Raw genomic sequence first — 15281 nt, 5'->3', positions numbered from 1 at the left:
TACAGCATGCTAGAGAAACACAAGGGGTACAACTAACTCCATTGGACCAACCTCAAAATAGGTACAGATCAAAAGCTAGAAGCAAAACAAATCAGCAACAAAATAATAACAGATTCCAGACTTAGAAATATTTCAGCACCTCCAAATCAGCACTATTCTAGCAACTTGAGGGCAATCAAACCACACCTAAACATGCTTTTCTATTGCAACTAAAAATACCAGGGGCTAGTCTAAACACCCAAGAACAACTTCCTAGTTGACAACTCCGTAAAACGAAGCACGGAATAAATCCTACGAATTAAACAAAAGGGCATCACGGCAAAATATCGCGCGAACTAACTTGCTCTAATGCTAAAACAATATAATGCCACACGAAAATGCGAGAAAAATAACCTATACACGGGAAAATAAACTACCGGCAATCCCTACACGCAAAAATACAAATTACCGCTCAAAAATACATGCAAAAATGATTCCTAAAACTTGGACATTTATACTACGGCATTCGGGCTATCCGAACATGCGCGGAAAAAATAATACGGGCTATATTCTATTGGGACAGCATACTAATCTATGTATTTGACACGTAAAACTACGTCAAATAAATATGCAAGTTGTGGAGTCGTGTTCTACTCGCAAAACTACACCAAAACCATATAAGATACGCCTCGTTCCGACTTACGGATTAAAAGATACGCGCGTTTTAATATCGTCTTTTCCTTAAATCTATCTAATTCGAAAATAGATTCTAATAAAATCCTATCGGGCCTAACAGGGGAATAGAGGCAGGGAAAAGGGGATCTCACCACAGGCCTAACAGGCCAGATCTGGAGGAAGCGGAAGATGGGCCACGGTAGGACGGACTGGGCCAAGGCCGGCGATCTGGGCGGCGGCCCACCTGAAGCTGGCCCACGCGGTTGAGGCCACGCGACGTGCAGCCGCTCGAGCGGTCACGGGAGGGTCTCCTCATCCTCCCGTGCGGGATCCTCTGGCGGCCGAGATGGGACTCCGGCGAGGGAGCACGCCGGACAGATGAGGCGGCGGGGCAAGATGGCGAGCAGATCCGCGGTGGTCGCCTTGGGAGCTTCGCGAGCTCGACGACGGGGTGGTTGCGGGAGCAGGACCCGGCGGCGACCTGCGCACCGACGGCCGGGCTCGGGGCACCGAGGAGGTGCACAGGCAAGGTCCGGCGGCGGGGAAGGCCAGGCGGCGGGGCCGGGCTGCGGCTGCGGCGCGGTTGGCTTGGCGGCGCGAGGCTCGGCGGCGGCGCAAGCAGGAGGCGCTCGGGCAGGAAATCGGCAGGGTTCTCGGGGAGGGAGGCCGGCTGCTCGCCAGATGGGCTCGATGGGCCGGTCGCGGGCTCGGCGGGCCCGGCGGCGCCGAGGAGGCTGAGGGGAAGAGAGAGAAGAGAGAGAGGATTAGGGTTTGGTGGGGCTGCATAGAAAACGAGGAGGAGAGGGGAGGGGATGTCTAAAAATATGATGGATGGGTATTTATAGAGAAAAGAGGGGCTAGGTTTAACCGGAATTTCGTTCCGGATCCAACCGTGCGGTCGGATTCGGACGATTCCGAACGCGGGAACGGTCACGAGGCCGTGTAGAGTGGATATCCGGAGACAAGAGGGAGAACGGGCGTCGCGGCAACGAGTTTTAAAACACCGACGAACGTCCGACGGTAGACCGAATACGGTGCCGCTACGGTCGACCGTTCGGGTACGAGACGAACTCCGATCGCGACGAAATTCGACAGGCGGTCTAACTATAACTGATTACGACCGCATGCCAAGTTTCACCCCGATCAGAGAAGTTTTCAACACACTTTTAAAACAGGGTTTCGAACGATGCCCCGGGCGCGTGCGAGTGCGGTTGGACTCAGAACGGACAACGACGAGAACCGGCAACTACTAACGAATGCAAGTTTTGAAAACGGGCGGCAACGGGATGCCGATGCAATGCTGATGATGCGCATGATGTGATGATGATGCGACAAATAAAATAAGACACACGACGAAAACGGAATAAAAGGGGAATCTACTCGAACGTCGGTCTCGGGCTGTCACAGCATGAGACTCGGTGAGTTCGATGAGCGAACTCTTAATAGCCCTTGAGCCATTTTCGAGGTGCTCATAGTCCTCAAGGAGTTTAGCATGTGCAACTTCAAGCTTATCATTTTTAGCTCTAAAATCATTAGCCACCTCGAGAGCTCTATCATGGGATCCCTTTAATCTAGATAATTCTAGAGCAAAGGTTTCCTCAAGATATTCCTTGGTGGTTTGTTCATTTTCAAGAGCTTGAGATAGCTCTGCGATCTCATTAGCATAATCACGCTCATGACCTTCCATTGTCTCAATGGTGGCCTCATGCTCCTCAAGGTGAGCTTCCAACTCCTCAATGTATTACTTGCCCTCAGTGGCAATAGACATGATTTCCAAGAAGTTGGAACAAGCAAGTATATTCTTATCAAGAGATTTAAAATTTATTTCACCCTTAATTTTTAAGGATGCAATATTATCACTCTCTTCATCATTATCCTCATCCCTATTATCATTAACATCATCATCATGAGATATATTGGGATTCAAAGTAGGAGATACCTTTGAAGCCTTAGCCATAAGGCAAAAGTGAGTCACAATAGATGATGATGTAGGATCCCTTGAAGCATCATTCAAGTCCACATCTTGTTCCATGGAGTGATGAATTTCCTCTACATTGTTAGCACAACAACTCGAGGAAATATATACATTTTTATCATGGCAACAAGATATAGGAAGCGTATCATCATGAGATTTAGTCAAGCAGTTTTTACATGATATGCAAGGACTATCAACACAAGCATGTAAAACATTTAGAGTGCTCGAAGTGTTAATGCCCAAAGATGAAGCATTGCAATAATATAGTGATGAAGGATCATAAACAATAAGCCCATTATCATCATTGCAATGATCACTACTACTCACCATATCATTACCTTGTGGCAATCCACATGTAGGTGAAGTAGATGAAGTCGAGAAGACCACACGACCGGAGGTGGAGGGAGAACAATCATTCCCACAAATCTTGGACATACCATATTTATCTTGAAGCTTTGTCCACAACTCATGAGCATCCCGGAATGGCATGAGTTGAAATATAACTACATTGCTCAAAGCATCAAAAAGCACATTAGAAGCCTGAGCATTGAGATAAGAGTTTTTCTCATCCTCTAAAGATATATTTTGAGAATCCTTTGGAGGAGAAAAACCCATATCTACAATTCGCTCCAAGTTTGGGTCCATGACCCTAAAGTGATTAAGCATGCGAATTACCCAAACATCAAAATTTGTGCCATCGAAACTAAGAGTGTCAGAGAATCCTAAACCCCTAGTCGACATCCTTACTCTCTAGGTGGTTAAACCTAATAAAGAGAGACCTAGCTATGATACCAATTGAAAGGACGTGGATGTCGCCTAGAGGGGGGGGTGAATAGGTGCTTTAAAATAATTATGGTTTAGACTTGAAGAAATGCGGAATAAAACTTACGTTTAATTTGTCAAGCACAAAACCTACAACAACTAGGCTCACCTATGTGCACCAACAACTTATGCTAAGCAAGATAAACAACTAAGTGATAGCAAGATATATGACAATAAAAAAATATGGCTATCACAAAGTAAAGTGCATAAGTAAAGGGTTCGGGTAAGAGATAACCGAGGCACGTAGAGACAACGATGTATCCCGAAGTTCACACCCTTGCGGATGCTAATCTCCGATGGAGCGGTGTGGAGGCACAATGCTCCCCAAGATGCCACTAAGGCCACCGTAATCTCCTCACGCCCTCGCACAATGCAAGATGCCGTGATTCCACTAAGGGACCCTTGAGGGCGGTCACCGAACCCGTACAAATGGCAAACCTTGGGGGCGGTCACCGATACCCGTACAAATTGCTCGGGGCAATCTCCACAACCTAATTGGAGACCCCAACGCTTGCCTTGAGCTTTACACCACAATGATTGAGCTTCGAGACACCACCAAGCTTGTAGGACGCCAAAGCATCCACGAAGAACAATATCTAGGGTACTAAGTACCAAAGGTAATAAGCTTCTCAAACTTCACTTCCACGTATCACCGTGGAAAACTCAAACCAATGCAACTAATGCAATGGCAAGGGCACACGGAGTGTCCAAGTCCTTCTCTCCCAAATCCCACCAAAGCAACTAATGCTAGGGACGAAAATGAGAGGAAGAACACGAAGAACTCCAAGATCTAGACCCAAGGGGTTCCCCTCACTTAGAGGAGAAAGTGATTGGTGGAAATGTGGATCTAGATCTCCTCTCTCTTTTCCCTCAAGAACTAGGAAGAATCATTGCAGGGATTGAGAGTTAGCAAGCTCGAAGAAGGTCAACAATGGGGGAAGAACAAGAACTAAAGAGATAAGGTTCAATGGGGAAGAAGACCCCCTTTTATAGGTGGGGAAAAATCCAACCGTTAAGCCTCACAGCCCGCACAGAGCGGTACTACCGCTCGATAGGTTCACCAACCATGCTGAGGCCAAAAAGGATGCAGAAAACAGTCCGACGGAGCGGTACTACCGCTCCTAGAGCGATACTACCGCTAGGGAGCGGTAGTAAAAAATTACTACCGCTCCGGGGGCGGTACTACCTCTCCGGGGGCGGTACTACCGCTACAGGAGCGGTACTACCGGTGGCACGAGGAGCGGTACTACCGCTGGATACTGAAACTGCTGTAACTTTCGCATACTGACTCCGAATTCAACGAAACCAAGTTTGTTGGAAAGCTAACGGCATGGGCTAACACAATCTTGATAGAAATATCTATAAGAAGCAAGTGAGAAAAGTTCTGTAAGAAAATGGTGAGAACCCTTCTTCGAATAAGACCGGTAAAAACTCCCAACATCGAAAACATCATAGAAGATGCATATGGACTCCGTTTTCGATGAACTCGAGCTTGTCATGAAGATGACCATAAGCTCTAAAACTCACAAAGAGCAACACCAAACAAGAACCAAGAAGTATGATGCAAGGATGCAAATGGTTTGAGCTCTCAACGAACGATACGGTCAAGCTACTCACTTGAGAGCCCCCCTTGACAATACGACAATCTATCCTAAAACAGAAAAGCTATCAAGGGTGAACCTATACCTTGCACCTCGTCCTCTTGAGCTAGATGAAAATGATCTTGACTTCCTCAAGATGGACTACCTTTCTTGATTGCGTTGGCTTGATGAAGACTAGTTGATTGCTCCCCCATGCACACTATGTGTGAGCCGCTCTTCAGCATATCTTCACAAGTTCATTGTCACCATCCTTCACCATTTGACGTCATCCTCCATGGATTGTATGAGATCTTCCTCTTGACACAAGCCCATGGAAACACACCTAACCCCACATAGAACTCTCACGAAGACCATAGGTTAGTACACAAATATGTAATGGAAAATTATTACCATACCATGGGATCACTTGATCCCTCTCGGTACATCTTGTACGCTTTGTGTGTTGATCATCTTGATTTACTCTTTGTGTGACGATCTTGATCAACCTTGTGTCTCTATGACCATTCTTTGGATAATACCTTGAATACCACCTTGGTCATCATATAAACTCCTTGAACCCAACAGATGGACTTCAAGAAGTGCCTATGGACAAATCCTATAAATATAACTTAAGGCAACCATTAGTCCATAGGAATTGTCATCAATTACCAAAACCACATATAGAGATATATGCTCTAACAATCTTCCCCAGTTTGGTAATTGATGACAACCACTTAAAGAGAGTTTATATAAGGAAATAAGCATAACCAAACGCACACATACAAAGCAATAATGCATGCGTGCAAGATGTAAATGCTTACGCAATAAAAGCAAAAACCCTCTAAACATATCCAAAGTAAACTCTCTAAACTTCTCCCCCATTGGCATCGATTGCCAAAATGGACGAAAAGTTTAGAAAGCCAATATAGTAGGTGGTCCTCCAAAAAGTGTGTACTTCTCAGCAAATGAGTGTAAAGAAATACACAAATACAATGATAAGTAGTTGGAGGAAAACAAACTATATTGAGGACCCAAAGATTGCAAAAAGAAGGATCGTATGGCACAAAGACATACAAAATAGAAGCAAGCAATCAAAAGATACCATATGGAACAAACAATCACATGGTCCTTCGAACCACATGAATAAAAGATACTATGATAAAGGCAAAGGAGTGTTTTATCAAAACTAGAGAAGCTCCCCATGATTTGTGCACTAATAAGAGATTTTTGTATTTGATACAAGTGCACAAAATAGGATCGTTGCTCCCCCAAAATTAATAAAAACACACAACAAGCGCAAGAGAATAGATGAGACAATAAGCATATCACTTGCACAAAACAAATGGTTGAGCAACATGTAAAAGAAGCAACTTAAGAATAGGCTCAACCAAAATAATGTGTGTGAGTCATGGCAAAACACTTGAGAAGACTAAGATAAGGATGAGCATTACTCATCAACATAGTCTTGATGAAATGAGACACAAAGTGCAAGACATATCATTCCCACACACACATACTATAAAATGGGTTCACAAGCTTACTAATAAACAAAATAAGAACCAACGCTTGTGACAACCCATGGTGAAGATAGGAAATAAGAACCTTATCAAGAGGAGGGATACCAATCGAAATGGCAAAACCCTCATCAAGACAAGCATGAGGAAAAATAATCTTCATGGCCAAAGAGTGCATCAAGATGTAGGAAAATAAGATACACACTCAAGACAAATCCTTTCATGAAGCCACCAAAACTGAAAAAGGAAATGCCGGCCCGTCCACGCGTTCGCGAGTACCGCACATCTACACATCGCCGCCTACGACGTCGCCCCGTTCCCGGCAACCACTCTGCCGCCCCCGTTCCCAGCAACCACTCTGCCGCCGACCCGTCCACGTTCACCGCTGCCGAACTCCTAGCAATCGCCGCCGATGACGTTGCCCCGTTCCCGACCGCCACTCCGCCACCTCGTTCCCTATCACCACACCGCCGCCCCGTCAAGGATCATCCCCTAGCGCCGGATTCATCGTAGGTTTGCGACCTAAGTTGTTGAAATAAAACCGAGTCTTATACAAAAATTTAATTGTAATTTTTTTATATCTTTACTGTTGTATAATGCTTGAGGTGTTTGAATGGAAGAGGACACTGGTTATTCAAAGGATGAGTATGATATAGATACCGCCGATGCAACCGATAACAGTTCTATTAATGATGATGATTATAATAGCGCCAATGAATCATGGTCTTCATATGATAATTTACCTTCGAAGGATTTTCAAAATAACGAAGATGATACATGCAGTGAAAACGTAAGTGATATATATTTAGATTTTTAAGTTTGTAAAATACAATGTTTATTTCATGTGTGTATTTATTGTACAGGAAGATGTGGATGTTGAGAATGCGAAAAATAATAAGGATGACTCTTTCTACGATAACGTAAATCAGGTATGTTCAATCATTTTTGTACGGTAGCCAGTAGTGTGAACTAGATTATGATAGAGCATAACTCTCATGGTTTTTTATGTATTTCTTCAGGAGGACATAAATGATTGTATCGATCATGACGGTGAAGTAGAGATTGACATTGCGGAGACTGAGAAGCTGAAAAAGATGCTGGATACGCATTGTAAGGTTATGGAATTGATATTTAAATCCCAAGGGGATGCGTACATGTTGTACAACAATCACGCGAAAGAGCATGGGTTCGGCATCAGGAAAGAGAAGGTGAAACGAGGAAAAGGTCCTGCAGGAATTATAAGGTTCAGGCGGTTTGTTTGATTCAGAGTAGGAAGACGACGCAGGGCGACAAGCAGCCCTGGTGTGTCGTCGGGGTCGCCGTCCTCGCGCAGGACGACCTGCTCCGGCGGTAGGTCGAACTCCGCCGGAACTGGCGGGGCCGCTGGCGGGGGCTGGGGGACGGTCGTCCGTCTCCTCGGGCGGAGCTGCGCGATGACAGTGTTGAAGTTTTTACCGTCCCATAAGGCGCGACGGCCGTGGATATTATACCGTCCGTCGCGGTGGGTGCGAAGCTCCTCGGCCGTCGCCGGGTCGCCCTTCGTCGCGTAGCCGTCTTTGTTGACTCGCCACGGCTTCGCAAGGCGGCAGCCCGACGGGACGAGGAGCCTGAACCGGTAGAGCTCCTCCGTCGCCGCCTGGTCGAGGCTCAGCGGCCAGTTGCTCTCCGGGGCACTGCCGCCGCCGGAGCTGCTCCCGCCGGCGTGGGCTATCGTCGTCGGAGGAGGGAGTGAGGAGAACGTCGGGGTAGAGGAGCGACGGGAAGAGAGGGGGGAAGAGGACGTCGGGCAGAGATGGGGTCCGACTTGCTGGGGGTGCCGGGTTTTATAGCGCAGCGGGGGGAGGGGAGGTGACGGGGGTAGTTGGCCGACGTTACTCCGGGGGAGTAAACACGGTGCCTCGGGAGCGCGGCGGACCCGCGGTCAATAGGCCGCGTCGCCTCGGGAGACGGCGGAGACCAACGGTGAGTTAGCGGCGGCGTCAGGGAACGACGCGCCTGAGGCACTGATGACGCTGCCGCCACTAATGGTGCCCTCGGGGGACGGCGAAACGACGGGACACTGACGACGCGGTCGGTATTAACTATGCCCCGAAACGACGGGACGAACTGGCGTCGGCCTCGGGAACTGATGGAAACTGGCGACGCGGCTGCGCGATTGAAGGCGACGGCCTAGGGAACCGACGGACGAACTGGAACCGTCGCGTGACGACGTGGACGTGCCACGTCACGACGGTGGGCGGGCTGACGACACGTCGCCGACATTTCGCTGGACCATTCTTCCTTTGTTATGAAGAGGTATCGGTTCATCTCGACCGTCGTTATGTTAGGGGTGTACCGAAGCAGAAGTGTTCGTGTTAATTAGGTGTCGCTGTCAAACAATACGTTTTCGAACGAGAAAAGGCGCACTCCTCCGTGCGTGTCCGTAGACGTATGTGCTCGGGTTGTGCATGTCGCTGCAGCGTGTCCGCGTCACGATTCAAAGCGGTGGTGCCCGTCAGTCAGGCTCCACGATGGGCGGCTGACGACAAACTTACCTCTAAACCTTGACGGTTAAGCGGCTGGTTAAGCTAGACGGTGGGGAACGCCTGCCGTCTGAGTAAGCGGGCACTGTCGCGTAAAGCGCGAGCCGAACCCGACCCGTCGTCCCGGGAAGAAAAGGCAGATGAGCTGATCAAAGGCAGCGGCCATGATCGCATTGTTTTGGCCCATTCGATTGCACGGCACGGATAAGAAAAGCCAGTCTGTTTCTCGGAGTTGGACGGCGTGGTTTGTTTGTACTACTTCGGTCACGATTACGATTACGATTACGATCCGGACGCCGCCGTTGTTGAACCGTGCCCTCAGCCGCTCCTCCTCGACCCCCTCGTGCGCGGCCGAGCCTACCCCCACACCACTCGTTGCGCCGGTCGGCGGTGGGCACGGCCGGTCCACAGCAGCGAGCCCACCGCCCGCGGTGACAGCGGCGCGCGGGCAAGTAATCTCGGAGGAGCAAGGATTTCTCCGGCGCCCGTGGCAGCGGATGTGGAGAGGCAGCCGCTTTTCTTGGCTCACACACCTCGCGCCTCTTTTCCCACGGCCACACAGAGCGCAGCACAGTACAGACAGACGATGGGTCATTTTCCACCAAAGACGTTTCCGTCACTGCATAATCTGTACTCACTTTCTTGAATCAAATGTATAATCCACGTTTCTTGCGAAATATCTTCCGTTGATTCTGATCGTTTTTCTAGTATATATATTCCGTCCGTTCTAAAATAAATGTTTAAACTTAATATAATTTTATACTGAAGCTGGTATAAAATTAACACATTTATCTTGAGACGGAGGAAGTATGAACCTAACCTCGAATGCACAGCAATGCTAGCGCCTAGCAGCACTCTTGCTCTTTTCGAATAGACTAGTGCTCTCTGCTCTGCTTACCAACTGAATGGACGCAGGCCATGCTCGACCACAATACAGTACAGTATAGGTTGCTTGCTGCAGAATGAACGTAGCTAGGTAGGCATAGAATACATATGATATGACGAAGATGCGTACAACCTGCGAGCGTATTTATTATCAACACGTTGTGAACAGTGTCACGTACTCCTCCCTACTTTGCTCTCTGACACTATTCCGTTTCTTCAGACAAGTTTGCTTGCTGAGAGAGAGTGAGGGGCGGGTGTGGCTCCGGTCTTCTCGATAAGCACGAAACCCGGGGGGCAAAGGGCAAAAAAAAAAAGGGGGCCGGCCGCCCGCCCACCCGCAAAGCTGCTGCTTCCGCCGGACTCCCCCTGCCCACCTTCCTTCCTTCCCCTGCCTCCGCAGCAGCACTGCAGCTGCCTCCCAACGACAACAACGCCACACACCTCCTCCCTTCCTTCCATCCCCGCGATTCGTCCCTCACTCTCTCTCGTCTCGCATCGAATTGTCCGCGGCCGCGCCCATGGACCCGCCGCCGCCGCCGACACGCCCCGCCGACCGCGCGGTGAGATCCCGACCACCCCCCGCTCTTCCGCACGCCGACCTGGAGCACCTCCGTTGCCTTTCCGCCTAAATCCTGCGGCGCTCTGCCGGTTGCTCCCACCCTGCTCCCCGTCTGCCCGATTGCCCGGCCCTGTTTCCCGTTAAATCCCGCGAGTAATCCGGTGCGCAATTCCGTTCGCGGCAGCTCGGGGCGCGCGGGCTTCGGCGGCGGATCGCGGTCGCGCTGGGCGTTTCTTCGATTTCCCTTTTTCTTTTGTGCCAAGTTCGATTGCTACTGAAAGATCGATTTTTTTTCTTGGTATTTTCCTTTCACGAAAGCAGCTTTCCTCGATTGCGATAAACGGCCCACATATTTGCCATGTGTGCCTACCTTGGTTTCCATGTCTGTCACTGTCCTCACATGACCTATAATTATAGCAGTAGCTTAGCGTCTGTTATCAGGTTTCCTGACAGTTTCTGAACAATTTACACTTGTGAGATGTCTTGCTCGATGTGTGTCCATGTGGCCACTAGAGTAGTGTGATTGTTTTGCATGGTTAGCTCTAGATAAACTGTTCGAACCAAAGAATACAAAGTTGGATGCATTGTTGCCTTGGCAGAAACTATGATCAGTTAAGCCATGCTCCTCATAGACTCATGGGTCAATTGGTCATGGTGATGATGCTGTGCTGTCATACCCATCAGATTCTTGTTCCTTATTAGAGTGTGGATTACTGAATTTAGAGTTCTAGACTACGTGATAGAGCGCTGAGAGGGAACATCTGATGGTGCTACTCCATGTGTTTACAAGCTTACGATGAGTGCGCTGAGCTTGATATTAAGAGTGCCGGCTCAAGCATCGTTACGCGTCTCTTACATCTTTGTATGCCTTGCTCTTCTTTCTACTCTAGCTTTACAAGCTCGATTTAATTGTGTTCTTTGCTTGACCATGTAGGCACAAGACCAGGATGACACCGCCCAAAGTGCACAGGGGCCCAATTCGCGAAGGCCAAACCTTTCTTTGCAAATACCAACCAGGACCTTGGATAACCATTTGCCTACTTCAACGAGGATCAATATATCCGCCAGCCCCAGCTCGACAAGAACTGGATTGCCGCCAAGGCCTAATTCTGCTAGACCAAAATCATCTATCAAGCAGCAGAGTTTCAGGTTAAGGAGTTCAGCACAGGAAGGTGACCGGACAATCCTCCTGCTTCCTGGGACGGGGTCGGAAGGGTTGCAAGATAATCCAATTCAACCAGGATCTTTCTCTTTTAGAAAGGTCATTAACTCGTTATCGGCAAAACGTACCTATTCTTTGCCGGTCACGCCTGTTGGAACATCTGATAAAGCTTCGCCCCTGGGAATTCAGATAGTCGACCAGCCAACTGCATCCGTAAGTACATACATATTTTCTGCTGTATCCAGATAAATGCTAGATTATAATACCTTTTACATGGGCCAGATGGAAATGAGGCCTTGCACTGTGTTAAACAATTGCAGTTTTACAAAGGTGCTATTTAAAAAAATGTTTTATGATGTTGGCAGAAACAAGAAGTTCAAGCACAAATTAGGCGATCGCTTTCAGTACCAGGAAATCGCAAAAACAGGAGTTTGAGGCGCGCAGATTCATTAGGTGTTATCCGTGTGATTCCAACAACTCCACGACCTGTTCCAGCTGATACAGTTGCACCAACTGATGCCACTGAAGAAACAGTTGACGGTATCTACTCTCTTTAAACCTTTACCCTGCTAGTTCCTTAGACCAAACCATTTCCTTCCAGAAGCAGCATTTGTTCATTCAAGTCATCCTTGTCAGGTCCTGGAGATGGAGGTGAAGATATTCCTGAAGAAGAGGCAGTCTGCAGAATTTGTTTTGTTGAACTAAACGAAGGCGGGGAAACACTTAAAATGGAGTGTAGCTGCAAAGGAGAGCTTGCCCTCGCGCACCAAGATTGTGCTGTCAAATGGTTTAGCATCAAGGGTAACAAGATATGTGATGTCTGCAGACAAGAGGTTAGGAATCTGCCAGTGACTCTGTTGAGACTACCGACTCAAACTGTTACCAGGCGACTAGCAAATGGTGCTCAGCAAAGAGCAGCTCAACAGTACAGGTAAGAATGCTGGAGAGAATAGGTTGGTTCACAAATATTATTAGCTTTAGTGCTATCAGGATTGAGAGATAGGAATGCTACTGTTTTCTCCTGGTTATGCGCACTTTCTGAATCCGAGAAGGGAAAGCTAATTTAAAATGTATTTTCTAGTATTTTTTGTGATTGTTCTACTCAGAAGTTAAAAAGCAGGAAATGAGTTTGCATGTTCGGCAAAATCTGATACTCCCAGTTTCTTGCAGATTTTGGCAGGACATTCCAATTTTAGTGATGGTTAGCATGCTTGCATACTTTTGTTTCTTGGAACAACTTCTGGTATGTTCTCCTTACTCAGCCCATTTTTTCTTCCAGTTTTGTGATTTCCATCGAAATGACATCTACTCTTTCACCGGAACAGGTTACTGATTTGCAGTCACGTGCGCTGGCAATTTCATTGCCTTTCTCATGTGTGTTGGGTCTCCTTTCTTCCATGATAGCATCCACTATGGGTAAGTAAGCATACTCTTATCTTTGGGCCACTTTTGCTACTGTAAGAAGCATTTACAGCAGGACGAAAACGAGATGATTTATTGAGATAGTAAACAGGCTTTTCATGCCGAAGACCCAAATTGTGGTCCACTGTTGCATCTTCAGATTTGTAGCCCAAATGAGTATTTAGTTTGCTGAAAAAACTCAAATAAATAATGAGTTCAAATGTATGACAAAAGCCAACGGTGGTATATGTGACTCCAGTATCTCTGCATTAAAACTATTACACGAATTCTCTTGGGGTTATTTATTTGTGATTCGGTGTACTTAGTGTCAACATTGCAATCTGATCTTCTTTGTTTCTGCAGTGACCAAAAGCTACCTGTGGGCCTATGCTTCCTTCCAGTTTGCTATTGTGATCCTTTTTGCCCATATCTTCTACAACGTGGTATGGAACCTCTTCCTATAATTACATCTGATGCAGATATAGCGCATTTATGGCACCTCGTAATGAAATGTTATCGCTAAACCTGCAGCTAAGAGTGAATGCAGTCCTTGCGGTCCTACTCTCGTCGTTCACCGGGTTCGGGATCGCTATCAGTACGAACTCACTGCTAGTGGAGTGCATGAGGTGGAGATCCAGGAGGAGGAGCCAGCGGTTAGCTCAGACGCAGCCTCAGCCTACGAACGAAGATCAGCATCCAGGGTCCGGGAATAACTCCGCGAGCGAGAACAGCGGTGATAGGCAGCAACAAGGGCAGCCTCCACAATCCGGTGTGCACATCGTCTGATCAGCCAGGTTTGTTACTGACAAAATTTTAGAGATCCACTTCGTCGCTTTACTTTTTCTCTTTTGGGAACGTTAACTGATCTTTATAGCCGTGCTTACCACCGGTCTTGCTGTTGGTTTCTGTAGATGAAGACGAGCGGTGATCCGAACGTGTGAATAGCTAGCTTTGATCTGCGCAGTAGTCGTAGCTCGCCGGACCTCAGAATCACAATGGTGGCAGGAATAGATACACGGGAGCAGATCTTCCTGGCCTTTGCATCGGAGGCAACATGCCGCCTAGAGTTTGGCCATGGGTTAGTCTAGCAGTTTGACATAAAATACCTGGTTTCTCGAGTGTAAGAATTATATAAGTCTGAACGTACAAAAATCACACCAGAAAATCAGAGTGCAGAGATGGTTGTTGTGTTTTAGTAGTCAAGTAGTCACACAGGATTATAGGCAAATGAGACATAGTATGGGAGAGCTCCTTAGCTTTGCTTGTGAGAAGCTTTTACAAATTACTAGTATTTGTCAAGAGTGAATTTCTTTTTTCTGAATGGGTGTGAGTGTGACACAATTTGTCTGAATTGGCAACCATATATACGAGTGTGTATCGCCAGAGAGATGGAATGTCAGAGCCATGCGGTCACTCCAACTTCGTTCTGCAGGTTCTGCTATGTACGTACATCCGTGTTCAGTTGTTCATAATTGTGCGTGCTAAGGGGGTGTTTGGTTTCAGGATGAGGTGGAATTGGACGGGTTGGTTCCATCCCTAGCAGCCGTTATCGTGTTTAGTTGGGTTAGGAATCGGAATTGGGTCATCCGCATGCAGGGAATATTCCCTCCAGATGCTTCACCGAGTGATTCCACCGATTTGGAGGAATCGACTCGTTATTCGTCTGAGAAAGCAAAGAAAAAAAAGAAATAACCAAGCAATTCTCACCGCGTTCACCCCCGCACCCGAACAAAAGTTTTCGTGGTTATTTTTTCTCGTTTTTGTGATTAATTTTTTTCGTGGTTATTTTTTCATTTTCGTGATTATTTTTCGTAAATATTTGATATGTACTGAGGATCATATATTTTTATTTGCATGTGTTGAAAATAGAAAGAAAATGTTGTTGAAAATTTAAATTATAGGCTTGTTAAATGCAAATAACTGTTCAGATATGTAATTTCACCATTTATATCAAAGAGGTGAGTGGTATCAGATTCTTCTCATTTCATCTCTCCAACTAAACACCGGGACGGAACCAACCCATGACTTTTTTTATCATCAACTGAACACAAGGATGAAACCAACTCATGACTTCGAGACGGAACCATGACATTTCATGACTTTCGGTCCTTAAACCAAACACACCCTAAAGTGTCTAAATGTTTTGGCAGATGGAAAACAACTTCGGAACAAAGACTTGTGCAGCAGTGCTTCTGTAGTGCTTGTGT

At 47.1% G+C, this 15281-nt stretch overlaps 1 protein-coding gene across 1 annotated transcript; it reads left to right on the top strand.

The window, feature by feature from the left end:
• Positions 1-10206: 10206 nt before the first annotated feature.
• Positions 10207-14461, top strand: LOC123409809. The gene is made up of 9 exons (XM_045102682.1): positions 10207-10512; positions 11446-11886; positions 12039-12213; positions 12310-12604; positions 12844-12916; positions 12999-13089; positions 13438-13517; positions 13606-13868; positions 13986-14461. Exons 1-8 carry the CDS (start codon positions 10471-10473, stop codon positions 13858-13860), a joined length of 1452 nt encoding a protein of 483 aa, XP_044958617.1. The 5' UTR covers positions 10207-10470; the 3' UTR covers positions 13861-13868; positions 13986-14461.
• The last annotated feature ends 820 nt before the right edge of the window (positions 14462-15281 follow it).

Source organism: Hordeum vulgare, chromosome 7H (genome assembly GCF_904849725.1).
Source record: "Hordeum vulgare subsp. vulgare chromosome 7H, MorexV3_pseudomolecules_assembly, whole genome shotgun sequence".
Taxonomy (NCBI): domain Eukaryota; kingdom Viridiplantae; phylum Streptophyta; class Magnoliopsida; order Poales; family Poaceae; genus Hordeum; species Hordeum vulgare.
The sequence above is the reverse complement of the archived record's forward strand: the minus strand, read 5'-3'. Positions and strand labels throughout refer to the sequence as shown.